Consider the following 22,451-nt stretch of genomic DNA (forward strand, 5'->3'; position numbering starts at 1 on the left):
GATGCAATCCCAAATGTTAATTTTGTTTTTGACTGCCTGTGCTGCTGGAGTACTTTCCAAAAGTCTTTGCCTGTGCCTATATCTTGCAGGGTTTCTCCAATGCTCTCTAATAATTTGATGGTTTCAGGTCGTAGATTTAAGTCTTTAATCCATGTTGAGTGAATTTTTGTGTAAGGTGATAGGTATGGGTCTTGCTTCAAGCTTCTGCACGTGGAAATCCAATTTTCCCAGCACCATTTATTGAATAGACTGTCCTTATTCCAGGGATTGGATTTGGATCTTTGGTCAAATATAAGTTGGCTGTAGATGTTTGCATTGATTTCTGGTGTTTCTATTCTGTTCCATTGGTCTATCCATCTGTTTCTGTACCAGTACCATGCTGTTTTGATAACAACTGCCCTGTAGTATGTCCTGAAATCTGGTATTGTGATGCCTGCAGCTTTGTTTTTGTTGTACAAGATTGCTTTGGCTATTCGAGGTCTTCTGTGTCTCCATATGAATTTCAGCATCATTTTTTCCAGATCTGAGAAGAAGGTCTTTGGTATCTTGATTGGTATTGCATTGAATGTATAAATTGCTTTTGGGAGAATAGACATTTTGATGATATTGATTCTTCCAATCTATGAGCATGGAAGATTTCTCCATTTTTTGGTATCCTCTTCTATTTCTTTCTGTAAGGTTTTGTAGTTTTCATCGTAGAGATCTTTAACGTCTTTGGTTAAGTTTATTCCAAGGTATTTGATTGTTTTTGTAGCTATTGTGAATGGGATTGATCTTAGAAGTTCTTCCTCAGCCGTGGCATTGCCTGGGTATACAAAGGCTGTTGATTTTTGTGCATTGATTTTATATCCTGCTACTTTGCCAAACTCTTCGATGAGTTCCAGCAGTCTCTTAGTAGAGTTCTTTGGGTCCCCTAAATAAAGAATCATATCATCTGCAAAGAGGGATAGTTTGAGTTCTTCCTTCCCGATTTCTATCCCTTTAATTTCTTTTTCTTGCCTAATAGCTCTGGCCAAAACTTCCAGAACTATATTGAATAGCAGTGGTGAGAGTGGGCATCCCTGTCTGGTACCAGATCTCAGCGGAAATGCTTCCAACTTTTCCCCATTCAATAGAATGTTGGCCGTGGGCTTTTCATATATTGCTTTGATTGTATTGAGGAATGTTCCTTCCATACCCAGTTTGCTTAGAGTTTTCATCATGAAAGGGTGTTGTATTTTATCAAATGCTTTCTCTGCATCTATTGAGAGAATCATATGGTTTTTCTTCTGCAGTCTGTTAATGTAGTGTATTACGTTGATTGTTTTGCGAATGTTGAACCATCCCTGCATACCAGGGATAAATCCTACTTGGTCTGGGTGGATGATCTTTCTGATGTGTTGTTGCATTCTATTGGCCAGAATTTTATCGAGGATTTTTGCATCCATGTTCATTAGGGATATTGGTCTGTAATTCTCTTTCAATGCTGCATCTTTTTCTGGCTTAGGAATTAAGGTGATGGTGGCTTCATAGAAAGAATTTGGGAGGATTCCCTCTTTTTCGATTGCTCTGAATAGTTTGAGAAAAATTGGAGTTAGTTCTTCTCTAAATGTCTGGTAGAACTCAGCAGTGAATCCATCTGGCCCTGGACTTTTCTTTGTTGGGAGGGCCTTTATTACTGTTTCAATTTCTGTGTCAGTTATTGGTCTGTTTAGGTTTTCTATGTCTTCCTGGCTCAATTTAGGTAGGTTGTATGTGTCCAAGAATCTGTCCATTTCTGATAGATTTCCCTGTTTGCTGGCATACAAGTCCTTGTAGTAATTTCTGATGATTCTTTTTATTTCTGCGGCGTCTGTTGTTACGTTTCCCTTTTCATCTCTGATCCTATTGATTTGGGTCTTTTCTTTTTTTAGTTAGTTGGGCCAATGGGGTGTCAATTTTGTTTATTTTTTCAAAAAACCAGCTCCTCGTTTGGCTGATTTTTTGTAATCCTATATATCAGCAGCCCGTAAGTGGGGATCTCCATGTAACCCTGCCTCACTGCTCAACACTTCCCTTCTGCAGGGCTTCAGCCTTCAGCCTGGGGGCACCGTGATGCTTGCCTTATGAGTTCTTGATGTTTCTCTGCAGGAGAGAAAGCTCCAGCTGGACTCGGCAGAAAAGCGAAGCAGAGTTGTCGGGGAGCTCGTGCAGAGCGAGAGGAACTACGTGCAGACGCTGGGGATCGTGAGGGACATTTACGTCAAGCCGCTGAACGCAGCGTTGTCGTCCAACAGAGCGATCCTGAGTGCTGCAAACGTGCAGATCATTTTCGCTGATATCCTGCGGGTGTTACATCTCAACAGGTAATCCCAGAGTACGGATTTTAAGAACTCTGCATGCGCAGTGGGAGGAGCCCCTGCCTTACTGTCAGAAGTTGTATAGAGGGGAGGGTGTTTGGGGCAGCCGTTAAGTCACCGCCTGTGTCGCCCACATCCCACATAGGAGTGCCTGGCTTGAGTGCTGGCTCCTCTGCTTCCAGTCCGTCTTCCGGATGGAAGATGCACACCCTGGGAGGCAGAAGATGACTGCTCAGGTGCTCGGGTCCCTGCCACTCACTTGGCAGACCCGGACTGAAATCTGCACTCCAGGTTTTGGTCTGGCCCAGCCCTGGATGTTGCAGGCTTGTGGGGAGTGAACCAGCAAATGGACAATCCTATCTCCATCTCTGCTTCTCTTTCTGTGACTTTCAAATAAATAAGTCATTTAAAAAATTAAAAGTAAGGAAAAGGGGTATGGAGTTCAGTTACTCTCTGTGCCTACTAAGGACCTTGGTCACTTCACAGAGAATAGAGGCTCCCCACCCTTTTACTCACTGGGCTGCCACCACCATGGATGGTTCCTGGGGCCAGTGTCTACCCTGGTCATGACTATGGTGCAAGGAGGAGTTGGGAGCTGGGCACTCTGCGACAGTAGCCTGCTCACACAGGAGGCCACCAGCAGTAGAGTAATATGGAGCTGTTCTTCACAGCTGTGTGTAGTTGGGCAATGGGAAACAAATAGAAGGATCGAATGGGATTAATCCTCTAGGACACTTTGCTTAGAGAGCCCAGGGCTGGGAGTCGGTCTAACCACAGTGTGTGTTTTGAGTGTGCGGTGGGAGTGAGAAAAGAGGATATTTCTGTCTGCAAAAAAGTAAGATGCACTGAGCTCATGCTCCTCTGACCCAAACTCTCAAGGTACATAGAGTTAGTTCACCGGGCCCCAACCCAGCAACATGAGGGGGGAGAGGCAGGTCTCTGGCAGTCTAAGGTTCAGGGGGGCTGAAAAGGGGATCGCCTTAGACCCACGGGGAACTGGACCAGGAAGGGGTATTGAGCCACTGAAGCGAAGGGAGCACTTTCCTCCAAGCACTCTAAGAGCCGCCTTCAACTCTTTGCTGCCTGGGAATGTAACACTCCAAGGGCAGCCCTATTGATGGCAGTGTCAGGGTCTGACTCAAGGAATGAGGGTGAAGATGTGGCTTCCACCCCAGCCAGCCCACTCCCTCTCCCGGTACTTCCTCTCTTCCTGACAAACCTACTCTGCTCTGTGTTTAAAAATAAAAAGGAAAGCGGTGCTGGGATCTAGTAAGTTGAGCTCCTGCCTGCTGTACTGGCATCCCATATGGGTGTGGGTTCATGTCCTGGCTGCTCTGCTATGGCCTGGGAAAGCAGTAGAAGATGGCCCAAGTCCTTGGGCCCCTGTACCCAATGGGAGACCCAGAAGAAGTTCCTGGTTTCAGATTGGTCCAGCTCTGGCCATTGTGGCCATTTGGGGAGTGAACCAGCAGATGGAAGACTTCTCTCTCTGTCTCTCCTTCTCTGTTTCTAACTCTGCCTCTCAAATAAATCTATAAAAATACTTTAAAAAAAAAAGCCAACATGAAACTTGATTAAAAGCTTTGCTGGAGGAGTGGGCCTTTGGTCTAGTGGTTAAGATGACAAAGGGATACAAATTGGGAAGGAGGAAGTCAAGCTATCCCTAATTGCAGATGGCATGATAGGGGACCCAAAAGACTCCACTAAGAGACTATGGGAACTCATAGAAGAGTTTGTTAAAATAGGAGGATATAAAATCAACACACAAAAGTCAATAGCCTTGGTATACACAGACAATGCCATGGCTGAGAAAGAACTTCTAAGATCAATCTCATTCACAATAGCTACCAAAAAAAATGAAATAACTTGGAATAAATTTCACCAAGGACATCAGTGATCTCTATGATGAGAATTACAAAACATTTAAGAAAGAAAAAGAAATAGAAGAAGACACAAAAAATGGGAAAATTTTCCATGTTCATTGATTAGAGGAATCAATGTCATCAAAATGTCGATACTACCAAAAACAATTTACAGATTCAATGCAATCCCAATCAAAATACCAAGGACATTCTTCTCAGATACAGAACAAATGATGCTGAAATTCATATGGAAACGCAGGAGATCCTGAATAGCTAAAGCAATCTTATACAACAAAAACAAGGCTGGAGGCATCACAATGCCCAACTGCAAGACATACTACAAGGTAATTATAATCAAAACAGCCTGGTACTGGCACAAGAACAGATGGACAGACCAATGGAATAGAATAAAAATGCCAGAAATCAATCCATGCATCTACAGCCTACCAATATTTGACAAAGGAGCTAAACTCAATCTCTGGAGCAAGGATATTCTCTTCAAAAAATGGTGCTGGGCCAGCACTGTGGCATAGTGGGTAAAGCTGCCACCTGTACTGCTGGCATCCCACGTGGGTGCTTGTTTGAGTCCCAGCTACTTCATTTCTAATCCAGCTCTCTGCTATAGCTGGAAAAGCAGTAGAAGATGGCCCAAGTCCTTGAGCCCCTGCACCTGCATGGGAGATCCCGAAGAAGCTTCTGGCTTCAGATCAGCACAGCTCTATTTTGACCATCTGGGGAGAGAACCAGCGGATGGGAGACCTCTCTCTGCCTCTGCCTCTCTGTAACTTGGCCTTTGAAATAAATAAATGTTCTTTAAAAAGTCTATAAAAAAGAATGGTGCTGGGACTTGATTTCCACCTGCAGAAGTATGAAGCAAGACCCTGACCTTACACCTTACCCAAAAATCCACTCAAAATGGATTAAAGACCTAAATCTATGACCCAGTACCATCAAATTATTACCGAACATTGGGGAAACCCTGCAATACATTAGCATAGACAAAGAGTTCTTGGAAAAGACCCCAGGGGCATAGCCAAAATTGACAAATGGGATTACACCAAATTTAGAAGCTTCTGCACTGCAAATGAAACACTTAAAGTGAAGAAGGAACCAGCAGAATGAAAGAAATTATTTGCAAACTATATAACTGGTAAAGGATTAATGACCAGAATATTTAAAGAGATCAAGAAACTCCATGACAACAAAACAAAGAACTCAGTGAAGAAATGGGCAAAGGACTTAAACAGGCATTTTTCAAAAGAGGAAATCCAAATGGCCAACAGATACATGCGATAAATACAGTGAAATCCTGATGTTTGCAACAAAATGGATAAAACTGGAAAACATTATACTTAGTGAAATAAGCCAGTCCCAAAAGGACAAAAACTGTATTTTCTCTCTGATCTGTGATAACTAATGGAGCACCTGAAAGGTAATCTATAGAAGTGAAATTGACACTTTGAGATGCAATGACTTTGAACAACCCTTGTCTTGACTGTTGAACAGTTTTTTTTTCCATACTATTTGTTGTACTCTTTACTTAGTTTAGAGCTGATCATATGTGTATAAAGTTAATTTAAAATGGACCTTAGTAGAAAGTGAGAAGGGGAATAGGAGAGGGGGGGCGGAAAGGGGTGGAAGTGTGGGTTAGTATGGTGGGAAAAATCACTGTGTTCCTAGATGCAATGTTTGTATTCCTTAACTAAAAGGTTTCAGGAAAAAAATGCTATCTGAAAATGTAATAACCTTTGTCTCAAAACAAAAACACCCACGTTTCCACACCGAGGTGACTGGGCTCAATGCTAGTTTTTGGCTCCTGACTTGAGCTTCCTGCTGATGGGATCCTAGGAGGCAACAGCGATGGCCCAGGTCATTGAGCTCCTGCCAGTCACATGGGAGACCTGGATTGGGTTCCTGGCTCCTGGCTTGGTGGGCATTTGGGGAGGGAACCAATGGATTGTAGCTCTCTCTGTCTCTGTCTCTCTTTCAACTAAACTAAAAATAACAAAACTTTGCTGTAAAGGCCCAGGCTGAATTAATGACAATGGATTCATGGTTTAAATTTAATAGCTTATCACAGGCTAATGAAAACCCGGTGTTTTCTTTTACTGCAGGCAGTTTCTAGATAACCTGAGAGACAGACTGCAGGACTGGGGCCCTGCTCACTGTGTGGGGGAAATATTCCTGAAGTTTGGAAGTCAGTTGAACACATATACCAATTTCTTCAACAATTACCCTGTCATTCTGAAAACCATCGAGAAGGTAAGTGACCGAGTTAGTGTCCTGTCATTTTGTTAGATCTTCTGAGTTGCAGGGATGTCTTGGGTGCCGTCCAAAGGGCTGGGGTTCATAGAACAGGTTGTTCTTCTGCTCTTAGCTTCCAGGCTTCCTCGCATATCCTGTGCATTCTCCAGAACAGGGCGCCTGACTCGGGGCGCGGCACAGTGCACCGCAGTGCCAGGAGCTGGCTGTTGAGTAGAGCTACTCCTCACAGCACAGGGCAGACTGCCACCTGCTCCCGATACCCTGGGGCTCAGTTGCAGGAGTGTTCAGCCACTCAGCGTGGGCTCTGAGCTCTGGTTCCCGCTCTGCCCCTGCTGTCTAGCGTGACCTTGACAAGGTCAGCTCTCTGGACTGCTCCATTTCACAAAAGCTGCTGCATGAATAAGGTGATTTTTACAGAACGGACTCTGAGAGCAAGAACTAGGGCAAGGTACTACATGGAACACGAAACAAATCCTGCCAAAATGTTTATAGCTATGGTCAATAATGGTGCCTGTCGCACCAGCAACAGTGTGTGTGTGTAAGTATTCAATACACGGTAGCTGTTAGTACTACTGAAATCAGTGAAGATTTGACTTTTAGAAGTGAGCACTCCTGACAGGCCTTAGGCATGAGCCTACTGAGAATGAGGATATGATTCATTGCTGCACAGGTGGGGTGGGAAGAATACATTTAAACTGATTTTTTAAAATATTATTTATTTCTTTGAAAGGCAAAATGCTGGGGAGAGATGGAGAGAGGCGGGGAGGGATCTTCCATCCTCTGATTCACTCCCCAAATGGCTGCAATGCCCAGAGCTGGGCCAGGCTGAAGCCAGGAGCCACGAACTCCATATGGGTTTCCCACGTGGGTGGCTAGGACCCTGTCATCTCCTGTCTTCCCAGTAAATTACAAGGGAGCCAAATCAGAAGTGGAGTAGACAGGACTAGAACCAGCACTCCAATGCAGGATGCCGGCGTCACAAGTGGCGGCTTAACCACTGTGCCACGGTGCCAGCCCCTTAAACAGATACCAAGTATAGTGCAACAGCTTTATAATTTTACTACAGAAAACATGACCAATAGCAGTATTAAAGGGAAATGCCATTAATAGTTAAGTTCTTACTATAACGAAATAACATTTATTATGTGACAGGCATTTCTGATAGGATTTGTTTCCTTATTGCAAGAGTTAGGGTTAATATCCATTTCACAGATGAGAGAGTTGAGGTACAGAGAAGTTAAGTAATGTGAGAAGGTCATGTACTCATTGTGTTCTCCTGCAGGCCTACATGGCTGCAAAGCCCGTTCCAATTGTGCGGATTAAGTTCAATGACTAGGGAAGTCTACATGTTAGCATGATAACCCACGGTGGTTACTCTGTTAGGAAGACAGCAGTAGCATGCAGAGCTCTTCAGTTAGATGCAGAAGTGGTCCCTGGGCCTGCAGGGTTCTGTGGGTGCTGCTTGCTCAGCGCTTGCAGCTGGCTCTCACAACCGCGCTGTGCCCGTGTCGTTCCCACCCTTCAGTGCAGAGAAGTGACGCCAGCCTTCCGCGCGTTCCTGAGGAGGCACGATAAGACTGTGGCCACCCAGATGCTGAGGTGAGTGCAGCTGTCCCTCCTCCTGCCAGGGCTGGGCCATTCCTTGACCAGGGGAGGGAGGGAGAGAGAGAGAGAGAGAGCGCGAGCGAGAGAGCAAGCGAGCCAGCTTCCCTTCTGCACGCCTCCTGCAGCCTGCCGGAGCTGCTGCTGCACCCGGCCCAGAGATTTGAAGAATATCTCCATCTGCTCTACGCACTGCGACTTCACACTCCTGCGGAACACGTGGACCGTGTGGACCTGACCGCCGCCATCGACCAACTCAGAAAATACCAGGGTTACATAGATCAGGTGCGTTGTGCTACCAAGCTGTGCACAGCGCTGGGAGGGGAGGTGCTCTCGCTCTAGGTCCCGAGGTGCCGCCTGCTTGTGATGGTCTTGACTTCAAACAAAGCCGTGCCTTTAAGGCTAAATCCAAAGCTGCCTTCAGTGATACTGAATGCTGAGGGTGTCTGTGCTAAGCCCAGCTACATGAGACAGCACGTTTTCAGGTAACTGTGCAAATACATGATAGTTTGGAGAATTTGGTACTTAGATTGATTTTTTTCCCCCAAGTAACTGAAAGAGAAAACCAAAACATTAAAACCCTTTGTTTCTGAAAGTACATTTTTAAATATATTAATTCACCTTTCTCCCTTAGTGAGCACAGCAATCATAAATATAATCTGAAAGAATTTGGCCTCTTGGAGTAGCGTGCTGTCATTCTGAAACTAGCCTCACCATGGGACGCGTGGGCTCTGTGTGAGCTGCTCACAGCGTGCCCTGGAGCTGCTTGCTTGGATGCAGTCTTGTCATTTGCCTGTGTTGTAAAACATCAAGTGCAGACAATTGAGGTTTTTTATTGTAGTATAGGAAGATACCAAGCCCTGCATCAAGTGCCATAAAAGATTTTAACAGATTTCTTTTATGAATGGAAAATCTCATAATTTGTTTGCCTAAAATCACTTTGCTTTCTAGATGAAACACAGCGTTCACCTGGAAGGCCAGCTGTCCGATATACAGAGAGCCATTCGGGGGTGCCCCGTACGTATCCTGATGTACTTGCTCCGTCTCGGGCTTAGGAACACCAGCCCTCACATGGGGGCTGCTGGTATCCAAGCAGTGGCGGAACCCACTGCACTAGGCCCTTCCTTTCCTTGATACCTCCCTTCATAGCCTCCACCCTCAACTATGTCTTCGGCACTAGAAATGCATTTACAATAAAATGATAATTTCATAAGTTTAACAAATCTGATGGCTTCCAATGTTTCCACTGCTAATTCTGTGATCTTTCTAAAAAGGAAGTCTGTTTCATAAACAGAAACATATTGGCTTTTTAAAAAAGATTTATTTATGTATTGGAAAGAGTTACACAGAGAGAGCAGAGGCAGAGAGGTCTTCCATCCGATGGTTCACTCCCCAGATGGCCGCAATGGCTGGAGCTGCGCTGATCCAAAGCCAGGAGCCTCTTCCGGGTCTCCCATGTGGGTGCAGGGGCCCAAGGACCTGGGCCATCTTCTACTGCTTTCCCAGGCCATAGTAGAGGTAGGTGGATAGGAAGTGGAGCTGCCGGGACTAGAACCAGTGCCCATATGGGATGCTGGTGCTTCATGGCAGGGCGTTAACCCACTGCACCAAAGCGCCAGCCCCCACATTTGCTTTTTCATAATAGAACTGAGTTCTAGCCAACTCTTGTATTTTCTGGTCTATAAATGATTCTGCAGAATTCAGATTTTTTTATTGAAAAAATGTGTCTATGCTTCTAATTTTGTTTTTTATTTTTTTTCTAGACTATATCAGAAGCAAACAGGTATCTGATTAGGGTCCAAGATGTAGCCCAACTTCACCGCTGTGATGAGGAAATAAGTTTCTCCTTAAGGTAAACAATGGTTAAATTTCCTAAGGCTATAAAATACCAAAAAACAGGTCAGTTTACAATTTAAAAAAAGAGGAAGCAAGAAAAAGAAGAACAGAAGAAAGAAAGAGCCTGCCCCACTGTACGTGGAGAATCTGCGTTAAACTGAAGAGTTACACAGACACCTGTGAGACAAAGGAACTTGGCATCTTGTCGGCAGTCTAGGCAGGTGCTTGTTAGACATTGTCTGTGCCAGGATCACCAACTGCACAGAAGCAGGAACTCAGCAGGTGGGTCCCTTCCGGCTTAGACAAGAGCCAAGTGTTGTGGGATTTCACCCCAGTGATGTGCTGAGCTGTAAGACAAAGAGGACCAGTTTATTATAATGACTTCACCATGTCCAGTGTGCACTGTGCTCAAAGCAGAGTAAGAACTGGCCCAGTGATCTCTGTAGAACTTTGCTGTATAGCACAAAAGCAGCTCATAAATAATGTACAACAATACACTATTGATCAACACAATGCAGAAATGAACACGTGTGGCTATGTTCCAGTAAATTGTATTTACAAAGGCAGGTGCTAGGCAAACTACATTTTCTGTATTAATGGCAAAGATAATGACTCAACAAACAGTAGTTAAATGAAAAGGAATTAAGTCCTTTAATTTGTCCAGCTCCAATAAACATAATGAAAATAAATTTGTTACTCCAATGAAGGTTACAGCAAATGTTTCCCAAAGGCACAAGGCAGCAGACTCAGTGGGAGAAATTTCACCTCTGTCTCCACCTAGAGTTAACCTATCAGTTTTGCTTATATTTATTTGAAAGGCAGGGTGATACAAGGGGTGGGGAGGAAAGAATATCTTCCATCCACTAGTTCACTTCCCAAGTAGCCACAATGGATGGAGCTGGGCCAGCCCAAAGCCAGGAGCCAGAAACTCCATCTTGGTCTCTCCTATGTGAGTGGCAGGGGCCCAAGCATTTGGACCATCTTTTGCTGCTTTCCTAGGTACTTTAGAAGGGAGCTGGCTCAGAAGCTGAGCAGCTAGAACTTGGACCCGTGCTCTGGTATGGGATTCTGGTGTCTGCTGTTACAGGTGGGGGCTTACCCCACTGAACCACAGCTCTTGCCCCCTAGAGTGAATTTTAAATGAAAGCAAAATCACACAGCTGTGCCAGTTTTCTCATTATCATAGCTCTGTTTTCTTTCTTTAAAAGATTTACTGGGGCTGGCGCTGTGGTGCAGCAGGTAAAGCCCTTGTCTGTATTGCCGGCATCCCATATGGGTGCTGGTCCAAGTTCCAGCTGCTCCACTTCCGATCCAGCTTTCTGCTATGGCCTGGGAAAGCAGTAGAGGATGGCCCAAGTGCTTGGGCCCCAGCACCTGCGTGGGAGGCCCAGAAGAAGCTCCTGGTTCCTGGCTTCGGATTGGCGCAGCTCAGGCCATTGCAGCCATCTTGGGGGTGGGGGGGTGAACCACAGATGGAAGACCTTTCTTTCTCTCTCTGCCTCTCTGTGTATCTACCTCTGCCTCTCTATAACTTGGGGCCATCACTGTGGCCTGCAGCACCGGTATCTCATATGGATAGCAGTCTGAGTCCTGACTGCTCTGCTTCTGATCCAGCTCCCTGCTAATGTGCCTGGGAAAACAGCAAAAGATGGCCCTACTGCTTGGGCATCTGTACCCATGTGGGAGATCTGAATGAAGCTCCTAGCTTTCCCTGGACCTTGTGGCCATTTGGGGAGTGAACCAGCAGATGAAAAATTGATTTTTCTCTTTCAAATAAATATCTTTTTTTAAAAAAAGGAACATGTCAAAATAAAATAATATAATAACCAAAACCTGGAAGAATCCCTAGCGTGTGTTCTACCAGAGCAGTGTGTTCTAGTTTTCTTCCATTGTTGCCTTTTTCTATTGTTGAGAACCAAAAACACAAAATAATGCTGTAGGTGCCAACCTTGTGCAGCCCTTGGCATCCCATGTTGTTAGGCCTACTCAGGTCCCAGCTACTCTGCTTCTGCTCCAGCACCCTGGGAGGCAGAAGATGATGGCTCGAGTACTTGAGTTCCTGCCATCCACTTGGGAGACCCGGATGGGGTTCCTGGGTTCTGGCTGTGTTCGTACCCAGCCCTAGCTGTTGCAGACATTTGGGAAGTGAACAGCAGATGGAAGGTGTCTCTCTGTGTGTGCCTGCCTGCCTGCCTTTCAACTAAGTAAATTTCTTTTTTTCTTAAGATTTAATTACTCACTTGAAAGAGTTACAGAGGAGAGGCGGGGCGGCAAGGGGGGTTGGGGGGAGAAGGAAGAAAGAGAGACTTTTATCCACTAGGTGCAGGGGCCCAAGCACTTGGGCCATCCTCTGCTGCTTTCCCAGGTGCATCAGCAGGGAGCTGGATGGGAAGTGGGACTACTGGGACTTGAATTGTTGCCCATATGGGATGCTGGCATCGCAGGTGGTGGCTTAACTTGTTATGCCACAACACCAGCCCTGACATATTCCTTCTTAACCACTCTTTCTTCCTTTATGTAGGTCTAAGTTTCTGTATAATTTTATTTCTCTCTGCAAAATTTCTTCCAGTATTTCCTGCAATGCAGTCTACTAGCAATGAATCCCTTCAGTTTTTGTTTGAGAAATAATTTTTAAGGTTTTTAAAAATTTATTTGAAAGAGTGAGGGATGGGGAAGTAAAGGGGTAGGAAGAGAGAATATTGAAATCTTTCATCCGCTGGTTCTCTCTCCAAATGCCCACAAGAGCCAGGGCTGGACCAGGCCAAGGCTAAGAGCCCAGCACTTGATCTGGGTTTGTCACGTGGGTTGCAGGAACCCACCTGCCGCCTCTCAGGGTGTGTCAGAGCAGAAAGCTGAACTGGACAGCGGAGCCGGGACTCAAGCCTAGGCGCTCCTATGGGACGTGGGTGTCCCAAGACAAGGCTTAACCACGATGCCAAATGCCCACCCCTTCTGTGAACTTTTAAAGTAACCTCATGTTCTACACAGGTGCAGATGTTTGTGGTATTCTGTTTAGCGTTCTCTGAGCTTCCTGGAACTGTGGTTTGCTGTCAGTAATTTTGGGAATTTTCCCTTCACTGTTGCTCCAAACACATCTTCTTTTCCCTTCTCCCTCTTCTTCATATGGTTTTCTCTCTACGTATGTTATTTCCCCATTGCTTAGGTATTCAGTTTCTTTGTCCCTCTGATTTTTGGTTTGGGAAGTTTCTCTTGACATCTGACATATCTTCAGGCTCACCAATTCTTTGCTTGGTTGCATCCAGTCTCCTGATAGGCCCACCATCCCACTATCTCCTGTATCGCCTCTATAAAATCTTTCTACCATTTTCTTTTATTTCTCAATTTGTCTCTATGCCTACACTACTTGTATGTCTTGCGTGTTGTCCACTTTATTATTAATATCTTCCTGGACTTCTAGTTCCATACCTGTACTACATTTGAGTCTGATTTGATGTGTTTTGTTTCTTCAGTCTTTTTATTTTTTGCCTCTTAACATACTTTGAAAATTTTTGTTGAAAGCAAGAAATTTGGTCTTGCTTTCAGGTAAAAGGGGCTAATCGAAATAAGCTTTTAGTACAAGATTTTGTTTGTCTAGGAGTTAGGCTAGTATTTATTGTCTGCTGTAGAATTCTGTCAGATGCTACAATTTTCTCTGGTGTTCTTGTTTTTTCTCTCCTACTCTGGATTTCCTGAGAGACTCCTTCTTAAATAGGGTGTGAGCTTTGCAGTTCTTTTAGCTACAATCCTGTTATTTTAGGAGTCCAACTGATGTGGTAATAAGACGTGAGAAAAGCATTCTGCTGTTTTATGCTTAGTTTTCATTCTTTCTAAATTTGAGAGGCAGACAGACATAGAACCCTCTTCTGCTGGCTCACTCTCAGATGCCCCCAACAGCCTTGACTGGGTTAGGCTAAAGCCAAAATGAAGCCCAGGTGTCCCATGTGAGTGGTAGGAATCCTAGCACTTGAGCCAGCGCCACTGCTTGCCAAGGTCTACCTTAGCAGGAAGGCACAGTCTGGAGCCAGAGCTCTCGGGTCCTCTGATGTGGGACCTGGGTGTCGTAACCGGCATCTTAATTGCTGGGCTGACTACTCACCTGATCTACCTGGCCAGATGTGGACCGCGGGCATCTTAACCACTACACTCACATTTGCCCTGATTTTCATTCTTCTAATGAGCTGTTGCTCCTGGACTGGGACCTTTGTGATCATCAGATTATCAGTTCTTTTTTGTTTGTTTTTACCTCTAAGGAAGTGGGAGAGGATGGAATGTTAGGTGCCCCCCCCCCCCCCCCCCCCCCCCCCCCGTTGGTTAGGTTGTGGTCAAAATCCAGGTTGGTCTGCTTCTAGCAGAAGTGTCCCTTGCAGACCGGCCTTGGGTTAGGAGAACTGAGTACATTTCTCAATCGTTAGTTTCTCTTTCCTGTGGGAACAAACGAGGGTATTTTCCCAGCTCTTCAGTGAGCACCAGGTGGGCTCCTGGAGGTAAAACTCGGGGCAGCTTAGGGGCCGCTTAGTTTTTAACTGCTCAAGTTAGTCCACACTCAATCTCTCCAGCAAGCTCAATTTGTATTCTTTACTTCCTCCCACTCCTTGCTTGCTCCAGTGGGCGGTTTTCTTGTTTCCAATAAACTGTGATTCTATCTACCTGAGGTCACAGAAATAATATGATTTCATCTCTATCCCATAGTATTTTTTTTTATTTAAAGTGCAAACACTTGCTTGTTTTCTGTGTGTCATGGCTCTTGTTTGCTGTTTGTTTAGTAATTGCTGATATGGTGATAAGTTTATTGTGACGGTAGGCTCCATTCATCTTTCCACCTGCTGGTCCATCAGCTGCAAACAGCACTATCCTTGCAAATGAGACCTGGTTCTGAATTCCAGACCAGCACTTACTAGTTCTGTGACCTCAGGCACCTTCAGTCAGATTCCCTGGATTCCAGTAACTTGGTTCCCCCCCACACCCGCACCTGCCTCACCAAATGACTGTAGGGAAGTTATCAAATGGGAGAAGTTAAATCCCTAAAGCCTTCTATTAATGTGAGTCAGTTCTGTATATGTCAATATAAGCAGAATATGTTTTCTGTAAGAATTCCTTATGGAAATCATGAGAATGGCATTTCTTGGGTTTCAGGAGACTTTGGGCCTTTCTGTCTCTTGGGCTAGTTAACACAGTAGTTAAACAACAATAATTAAACATGTCTAGAATGTAGTTAAGAATTTATGCCAAGTAGCTGTGTTCTATTTTAGTGACTCATTGAACCTATTTGTAAACAAACAGAAATCCTACTCAAGTTCAGGGGAAAAAACAAAAACTAAGCAACCTCTCTTGGAGTGGGTTCTGGGTGCGAGCAGAGCCGACTTTCTGGAACACCCCCAGGGCCATGGTTTCCATTTCAGCTGCTCCAGCATGTCAATGTTTTAACTTGTGCATAGGAATTATTTTTTTAAAGCTTCTGGTTTTGGAGAGATTGGAGGGCTTAGTTTAGTAAATGGCTTCTGAAAAGCTTTTTCTAGATAAAAATTTATGGCTTGTGTACATACTTTAAATAACATTCTCATAATCAGATTGGAATAAGAATCCATTTGTGTGCTCACCTTGCCCTCACTGTGCCCTCCGCTTCACCCTTGAGTTAGTGTGGCTGTCCCTTCCTTCCAGCCCTCAAACCAATGGGTCACAAACCAGAATTCTCTTTCACTTACCTCTGCTCTCAATGTTGTCTTTTCTAAAGGCAAAAACTGAACATCCATGTTCCAAAGCCACGCACCCTTCAGACATATTTCCTGGTAATTGAGCGTGTTATTACAGCTTTAAACATTTTTCTACACTTGCACGATTGGAAAAATAACCATTCCTACCACTGATCTGGCTAAAATATTGTCTCCTCCCTCCCCAGCCAAAATAACCAGCATGGTGGAATTCCCTTGCCTAAGAGGCCATTCGTCACCTGTTGCCCATCACATTCATATTCAGAGTATACTCCTCGTTTCCGCTCTCTCCCTTGTCCGTTCTATTTGCTCCATTATTCTCAGAACAACCTATCAGCTTGAGCTACATTATTTTTTGCAAAGTATTGGTAAATGTGAAGGACCCTATTCCTTCCAGCATAAATCATACCCAAAGGCAGGAAGGAAATGTTAGAAAGGAATAGCTGGCTCTAGTGGTTGGGTAACCTCTTGTTTCCATTTAGCCACACTTAAGGTAATTCATACTTTCAAACACTCTTCAAATACCTGAGGAAGTTTTTCAACTGTGTGATCTAGTCCTGCCTAGCTCTTACACATGGTTGTAACCAATAATGACTTAAGCACGTACATCTCAAACTGTGGCCTATGGATCAGTAGAGTCAGCATCACTAGTGATCTTTCTAGAAACCTTGCAGAATTTCAGGCCACCCTAACTCTACTGCATCAGAATTTGCTGGTAATTTAGATGTCCATTAAATTAGGTACAGGTAATAGTCATCATCATTTAAGATGTGTTATAAAAGTCAATGATTGTTTTGCTAAAAACATATCTCCTTTGACCAGTTATTCCTGCTCTTGGGATGCCTATCTGAGAGAAGTAATAGTATGGATAAGGGATTTATATGTAAGGAATCAGTTTATTACAATATCATTCATAGTGATAATAAAAAGAGAGGGAGAGAAGAGAATATGACTCCAGCCTCTAAACATAGCAGATGCTCATGGAAAAGTTGCAAAGTGAATAAATGATATTCCCTCCACACAGGAAGGGCTATTTCGCCATTAAAAAGAATGAACTGAAGCCACACCAACTAGCTTGAAGCGATTCCCACTGCTGAGAAAAGCAGGAAAAATGTGGAGATCATCTGAGCATTCTGTCAAGAATGGCAACTTTCTTGTAAACAGATGTGTGTACAGCTGTGTGAGTCCCTGAGCAAGTACAGAAAAGGGAGGCGATGAGTTAGGTTGTAATTTAGGTGACCTGAGCCAGAGGGGTGGTGAGCCAAGCACAATGCACAAATGGAAAGAAACAGTTCCGTACAATGATTAAATGCCAACGGTATACACTAATGTCACACATGCATTTCTTTTCTTTTTTGACAGGCAGAGTGGATAGTGAGAGAGAGACAGAGAGAAAGGTCTTCCTTTTTGCTGTTGGTTCACCCTCCAATGGCCGCTGTGGCCGGTGCTTCGCGCTGATCTGAAGCCAGGAGCCAGGTGCTTCTCCTGGTCTCCCATGGGGTGCAGGGCCCAAGGACTTGGGCCATCCTCCACTGCCTTCCCGGGCCACAGCAGAGAGCTGGCCTGGAAGAGGGGCAACCGGGATAGAATCCGGCACCCCAACCGGGACTAGAACCCGGTGTGCCAGCGCCGCAAGGCGGAGGATTAACCTGTTAAGCCACGGTGCTGGCCTACACATGCATTTCTTTAAAACTGTTTCTATGCTGACAATTTAAAAATTAAAGATGGTGAAGATAGAGACTCCCCTGAACTCTGTTCTCTTCATTAGTCACTTCCTGAGGGTTGTATGATTGCCTTCTAAGAGGAAAGAAATTATCCTCCATTAAAACGTTCAGCTTTCTTCACTGGGCCTCTCCTAGGGAGGAGGGGACAGAGGAAATGGGAGTGGGTTGGGGCTCCCCCGCTCATCTCTGAGGTATCCCTCGATGTGCTCTAGTCACTTACACAGGGTAACCAACACTACAGTGCAGTGCAACCTAGCAACCAGTGGCTTGGTGCAACCAACAGATGGGAGGCTGAGGACATCCCCTTCAGCCCCTAGATAAACAGTGACTACCACAGCTGACCCCGAGAGCTTCGGCAGTGAAAATGAACTGTTTTTTATTTTGCAAACTGTTGAAATATATTAAACCACTTAGCAAGTACTCTCCAGTGAAAATTGGGAATTTTTTTCCCTCTAGCAACTGACTGCTTTTCTTTGTCCTGCTTTCTACTTGAGACACCTAGTACTGTATCAGTTCTTGTTTTTCTCTACCTCAACCTGTTATCCTTAAAGACGAAACAAACAAGAAACCCTTACTTTCCCCAGATCACCCAAATACATGAAGCATGAGAAATACCAAATTTGCTAAATGTTTGAGAGACAGGTATAAAGTGATTCATTTCATAGAGAAGGAGAAGGTTCACATTCCCCACACTGATCATGGACGTAAGACTTGTTCAAGGAGCAAGCTCAAACCACGCCACCAGGAACTTGATGGCCTACTGAATCAGACTGAGAGCAAGGAGGAAAATTACAGAGAACCCCAATGGACGAGTGTGAAGCCTGTTGTGGGGTAAACACCAGGGCAGCTGGCTTATCAACTCAGATGGTTAACTGTGTATGAAAGCACTGATTGATGATGTATTAAAACCGCCCCTTTCTCTGCCCACACACAGCCTCTATGAACACGTCCGCGACCTCAGCCTCTTCCTCTTCAATGACGTCCTGCTCGTGTCTGGTCGGGCCGAGGCGTACACGCCATTCCAGAGGACTTCGAAGACAACCTACCAGTTCATTGCATCAGTGGCGCTCCACAGCTTACTCGTGGAAGACATTCCAGATTCCAAGTGTACGTGTGCTTTCCCTCCCACGGAACGGCTCTCCACACAGCTGTGTCACACAGAGCTCCGGAAGGACCACCGTAGGGAAGTGGGACTGCGATTCGCCAGTTCACAAATAATTCCTAGTGTGTTAGGACTGCATGAAACAATGTCAACTGTTCTCTCTGAAATAAGTGAAAACACAGGCAAGCTGGTATCCTCAGACATGAACTCTTGGCATTAGGAAAACAGCTTTCAAGAAACACAAAGGAGCCAGGGCCACAGCGTTGTGAGGGGTTTTGAAGCAGTGCAACTTGAGAGCTGGGGCCTTCCCCGTTCCCTGTCTGAGAGCGTTGACAGTGCCAGTGATGCGCACGTTTCGGTTTTCACCTCATTTCCATTCCACTAAGACTAAGGTTTGATTATACCCATTAAATTTACATTTCGGGTGGGAATTTGTCCATAAAACAGTCAACTGATTTGCCAAGGTGAACTGGTAACTTGAATATTTCACTCATTTCTGAAAGAAACTCCTTGTCACAAAAAGAAATAGTTACTTGTGGTTATCCTACATTTGACTTCCAAGCATAAAACGATCCCGCTCCTCTATCTGTTAGGCAGATAATCCGAGTGTACCTCTGATTACAGCATTCCTCACTGCCATGTAAAGACAGCACCTGAAATTAAGGCTGGAACCGAGATTCTAGAGAAGGATCTGATCTAAGAGCTCTTTCCCAATAAGCTTCAGCCCTATTCCCAATCTGAGCCTGAGAAACCCCCAGTGTGGGAGTAAGTATTTTCACCTTACAAGACAAATTTATCTAAAAAAAAAAGGTTGGTTAAATATAAACTGTGGGTCTGGTAAAACATGTCTCCTTCCAGTTCTCCTCCCAAAATCAGCAGCATGCCCTACATAAAACACTGCTATAAAACCAAGAGTCTAAGTGCAGTGGTTGCCTCACTTCTAACTTTGGGCCTCCTGCCAGGGTTGTGTAGGTCTAGCTTTCAGTGTTTCTATGACAACCCTTAGTAAAGACCTTTATTGAGTCCAGTTCCTTCTGGAGTGACGGAAACAAGGACCTATCATTTAGTCATTAAAAAAAAGTTTTTAAAGATTATATTTACTTGAGAGGTAGAATTAGACAGGCATAGAGAGAAAGGTCTCCCATCCACTGGTTCATTCCTCAAATGGCCACAGCAAACGGAGCTGGGCCGATCTGAAGCTAGCTTTGTCTGGGTCTCCCATGTGGGTACAGGGGCTCAAGGACTTGGACCATCTTCGACTGCTTTCCCAGGCCTTGACAGAGAGCTGGATTGGAAGAGTGGGACACGAACCAGCACCCATGTGGGATGATACTGCTGCAGGCCGAGGCTTAGCCAATTATGCCACAGTGCCAGCACTATCATTTGGTCTTCAAATAGTTAATTATAATTAAATAATTATGAGGATAAGCATATTTTAGATTAGAATTATTCAAGAATTTTAGGAAATTCTATTCTGAACTGAATTTGTACTCATTTTGAATATTTCTAGGCAATTCTTGAAACTGTTTTCTCCATTACCTACATTAATTAGCATACCCTTCTGAATGCTTTTACAGATGTCCGGAATGCATTTATTCTTCAAGGTCCAAAACGTGAATGGATTTGTGCTACAGAGCTGGAGGATGACAAATTCCTGTGGCTGTCAGTACTCCAAAATGCAATCAGAAGTAGTATGGACAGGTGAGACTTGAACGGACAGAAAGCACCAGCGGTGCCAGTTCTCCCTGGCGAACAGATGTGGACTTGCTGTTCCAGAATATCCAGGAACCAGCAGAATGTCGTCATGGATGACGACAGGATGAACCATGATGACCCTGGAGGTGGCTTCCAGCTTTTGAACTATTCCATCTACAGTCAATTACGTGGAAAGCACGATGAGAACAATCTGAGTTCAAAATTTCAAACTCCTCCTTTTGGTAGTCATTTTTTACAGAAAATATTATTTAGAACTTGACTGATGTGAAGACACCAAAGGCAAAGTGAGGTACTGTGTACATATTTATGATATAATGAGAGACAAAATCAGAACTGTAATTTTTTTTTTGAAGATTTGAGAGGGAGAGACAGAGAAAGGTCTTCTATCCACTGGTTCACTCCCCAAATGGCCGCAACGGACAGAACTGGGCCAATCCAAAGCCAGGAGCTTCCTCTTGGTAACCCACGTGGGTGCAGGGGCCAAGCACTTAGGCCATCTTCTACTACCTTCCCTGGCCATAGCATAGAGGTGGATGGGAAGAAGAGCAGCTGGGACACAAACCGGACCTATACAGGATGCTGGCACTGCAGGCAGAGGTCTAGCCTATTATGCAACAGCATCGAATCCCATAAGGTGTTTCTTAAATGGCTCCCATAATGTGTTTCTTAATCAGTCTAGAAAAATATTTTATTTTGTTGGTAATGTACCAATCATCTTTGATACCTTCCTGAGACAATTACTGACTTGAAAATATAAAAAATGGCAATTTACTAAAAAATGTGTCATGCATGCCCTTAAATATGAATGGACTCCTTTAGAGTAGTAAAGATATACCACTAAGGGCTGGCGTTGTGACATGGCAGGTAAAGCTGACACCTGCAATGCTGGCATCCCTGTGGGTACCAGTTTGAGTCCTGGCTGTTCACTTACAATCCATCTCCCTGCTAAAGCACCTGGGAAAGCAGTGGAGGATGGCCCAAATGCTTGGGCCCCTGCACCCAGATGCGAGACCCGGAAGCAGCTCCTGGTTTTGGCCTGGCCTAGCCCTAGTCATTGCCTAGCACTGAAGATGTCCACAACCCACAGTGGAGTACCCGGCTTCGATACCCAGCTCTGGCCCCTGAATCCAGCTTCCTGCTAATGCAGACCATGGGAGGCAGCAATAATGGATCAAATAATTTGATTCCTGTCACTCCTATGGGAGTCCTGGATTGAATTCCCAGTTCCTGGCCTCAGCCTGGCCACGCCTCAGCTTAGATGAACCTGAGCAAACCAGTGGCTAGAAGTGCTCTGTTGTGTAAAGAAATATTTCAAAAAATGAAATTAAAACAATCTTGTTTAAAACAAACTACAAAATAGCTGCTGAGTAATTTCCTGGGCCTTTACAACCTTTGGCTGATTATTTAACAAAGTGAAACTACAACCTGTTGGTCACGTGAAAACTTCAGCTGATGTAGGTGGCAGTAGTAGCAGTTTTACATAGTTACTATTAGATGAAAGTTATATTAATCTTGGAAACTATAGGCTGTCAGTTTACTTTTTGCTTCCTATTAAAGTAATAAAACTACTAGTAAAGTCTAGGATTGTGAACCTAGGCTATTTAAACTTTTTTTTTTTTTTTGGTCTTTCAACAATGCAAGTAAATTCCTTCTAATATCTAAAAATATAAATTCTTGTTAAAAATATACAAAAGTTTAAATGTATGGTTTTATTAGTATAAAGCATACTTCTCATTCTGTGAAGGTATTGTACGGTCTAATATCCATGATCCCCCAGATAGAATAAATTTTAAAGTTGAACATATATGCTTTCGCAATGAATGTAAATTCACAAATGTCATCAAAATGAATATATCATAGAAAGTAAATCATATCCCCAAGACACTATATTGTCCTGAATAGGGGATATTCTAGAAACTTTGTTAGCAGGTAAAACTGGTCCTGTCCAGAAGAATCCATGAGAAGATAGCAGATAGTAAAACTAGAAACCTTAAGAAGCTTCCGTTAATCTGTGAAGTTTTAAAGCATATTGAAAATTATCTCTGGAAAACTAACAGCAAACTGGGTGTGTCTATCATGAAAAAAGCAGCAGTGTCTGAGTGGACAATACTTAGGCTTCACACTTCCACTTCTCCCCCAAGGGACAATTGAGAATGACTCGATCTCATACCTACTTCATGAATTTACATGACTACTGAAATAAAATCTCACAAAAAATTCCAAGTTTGGCAAGGAAAATATCTAACCCCGAAGGTGATATGCAAAAGATGTCTGCAGTCTAATGCAACTCCTGCCGAGTGCTGTTTACTACAAGGAGG

At 44.2% G+C, this 22,451-nt stretch overlaps 1 protein-coding gene across 2 annotated transcripts in view; it reads left to right on the top strand.

Moving 5' to 3' along the window:
• Positions 1-20,122, top strand: part of ECT2L (epithelial cell transforming 2 like) — a 133,418-nt gene extending 113,296 nt beyond the window's left edge. For both annotated transcript variants that reach the window (XM_062186833.1, XM_062186834.1), the window contains 8 exons: positions 2,110-2,324; positions 6,295-6,442; positions 7,971-8,044; positions 8,176-8,332; positions 8,999-9,064; positions 9,811-9,899; positions 18,250-18,422; positions 19,995-20,122. In XM_062186833.1, coding sequence (XP_062042817.1) covers positions 2,110-2,324; positions 6,295-6,442; positions 7,971-8,044; positions 8,176-8,332; positions 8,999-9,064; positions 9,811-9,899; positions 18,250-18,422; positions 19,995-20,122 — 1,050 coding nt within the window. The remainder of the gene's footprint in view (positions 1-2,109; positions 2,325-6,294; positions 6,443-7,970; positions 8,045-8,175; positions 8,333-8,998; positions 9,065-9,810; positions 9,900-18,249; positions 18,423-19,994) is intronic.
• The last annotated feature ends 2,329 nt before the right edge of the window (positions 20,123-22,451 follow it).

This window comes from Lepus europaeus, chromosome 3 (genome assembly GCF_033115175.1).
Source record: "Lepus europaeus isolate LE1 chromosome 3, mLepTim1.pri, whole genome shotgun sequence".
Classification (NCBI taxonomy): domain Eukaryota; kingdom Metazoa; phylum Chordata; class Mammalia; order Lagomorpha; family Leporidae; genus Lepus; species Lepus europaeus.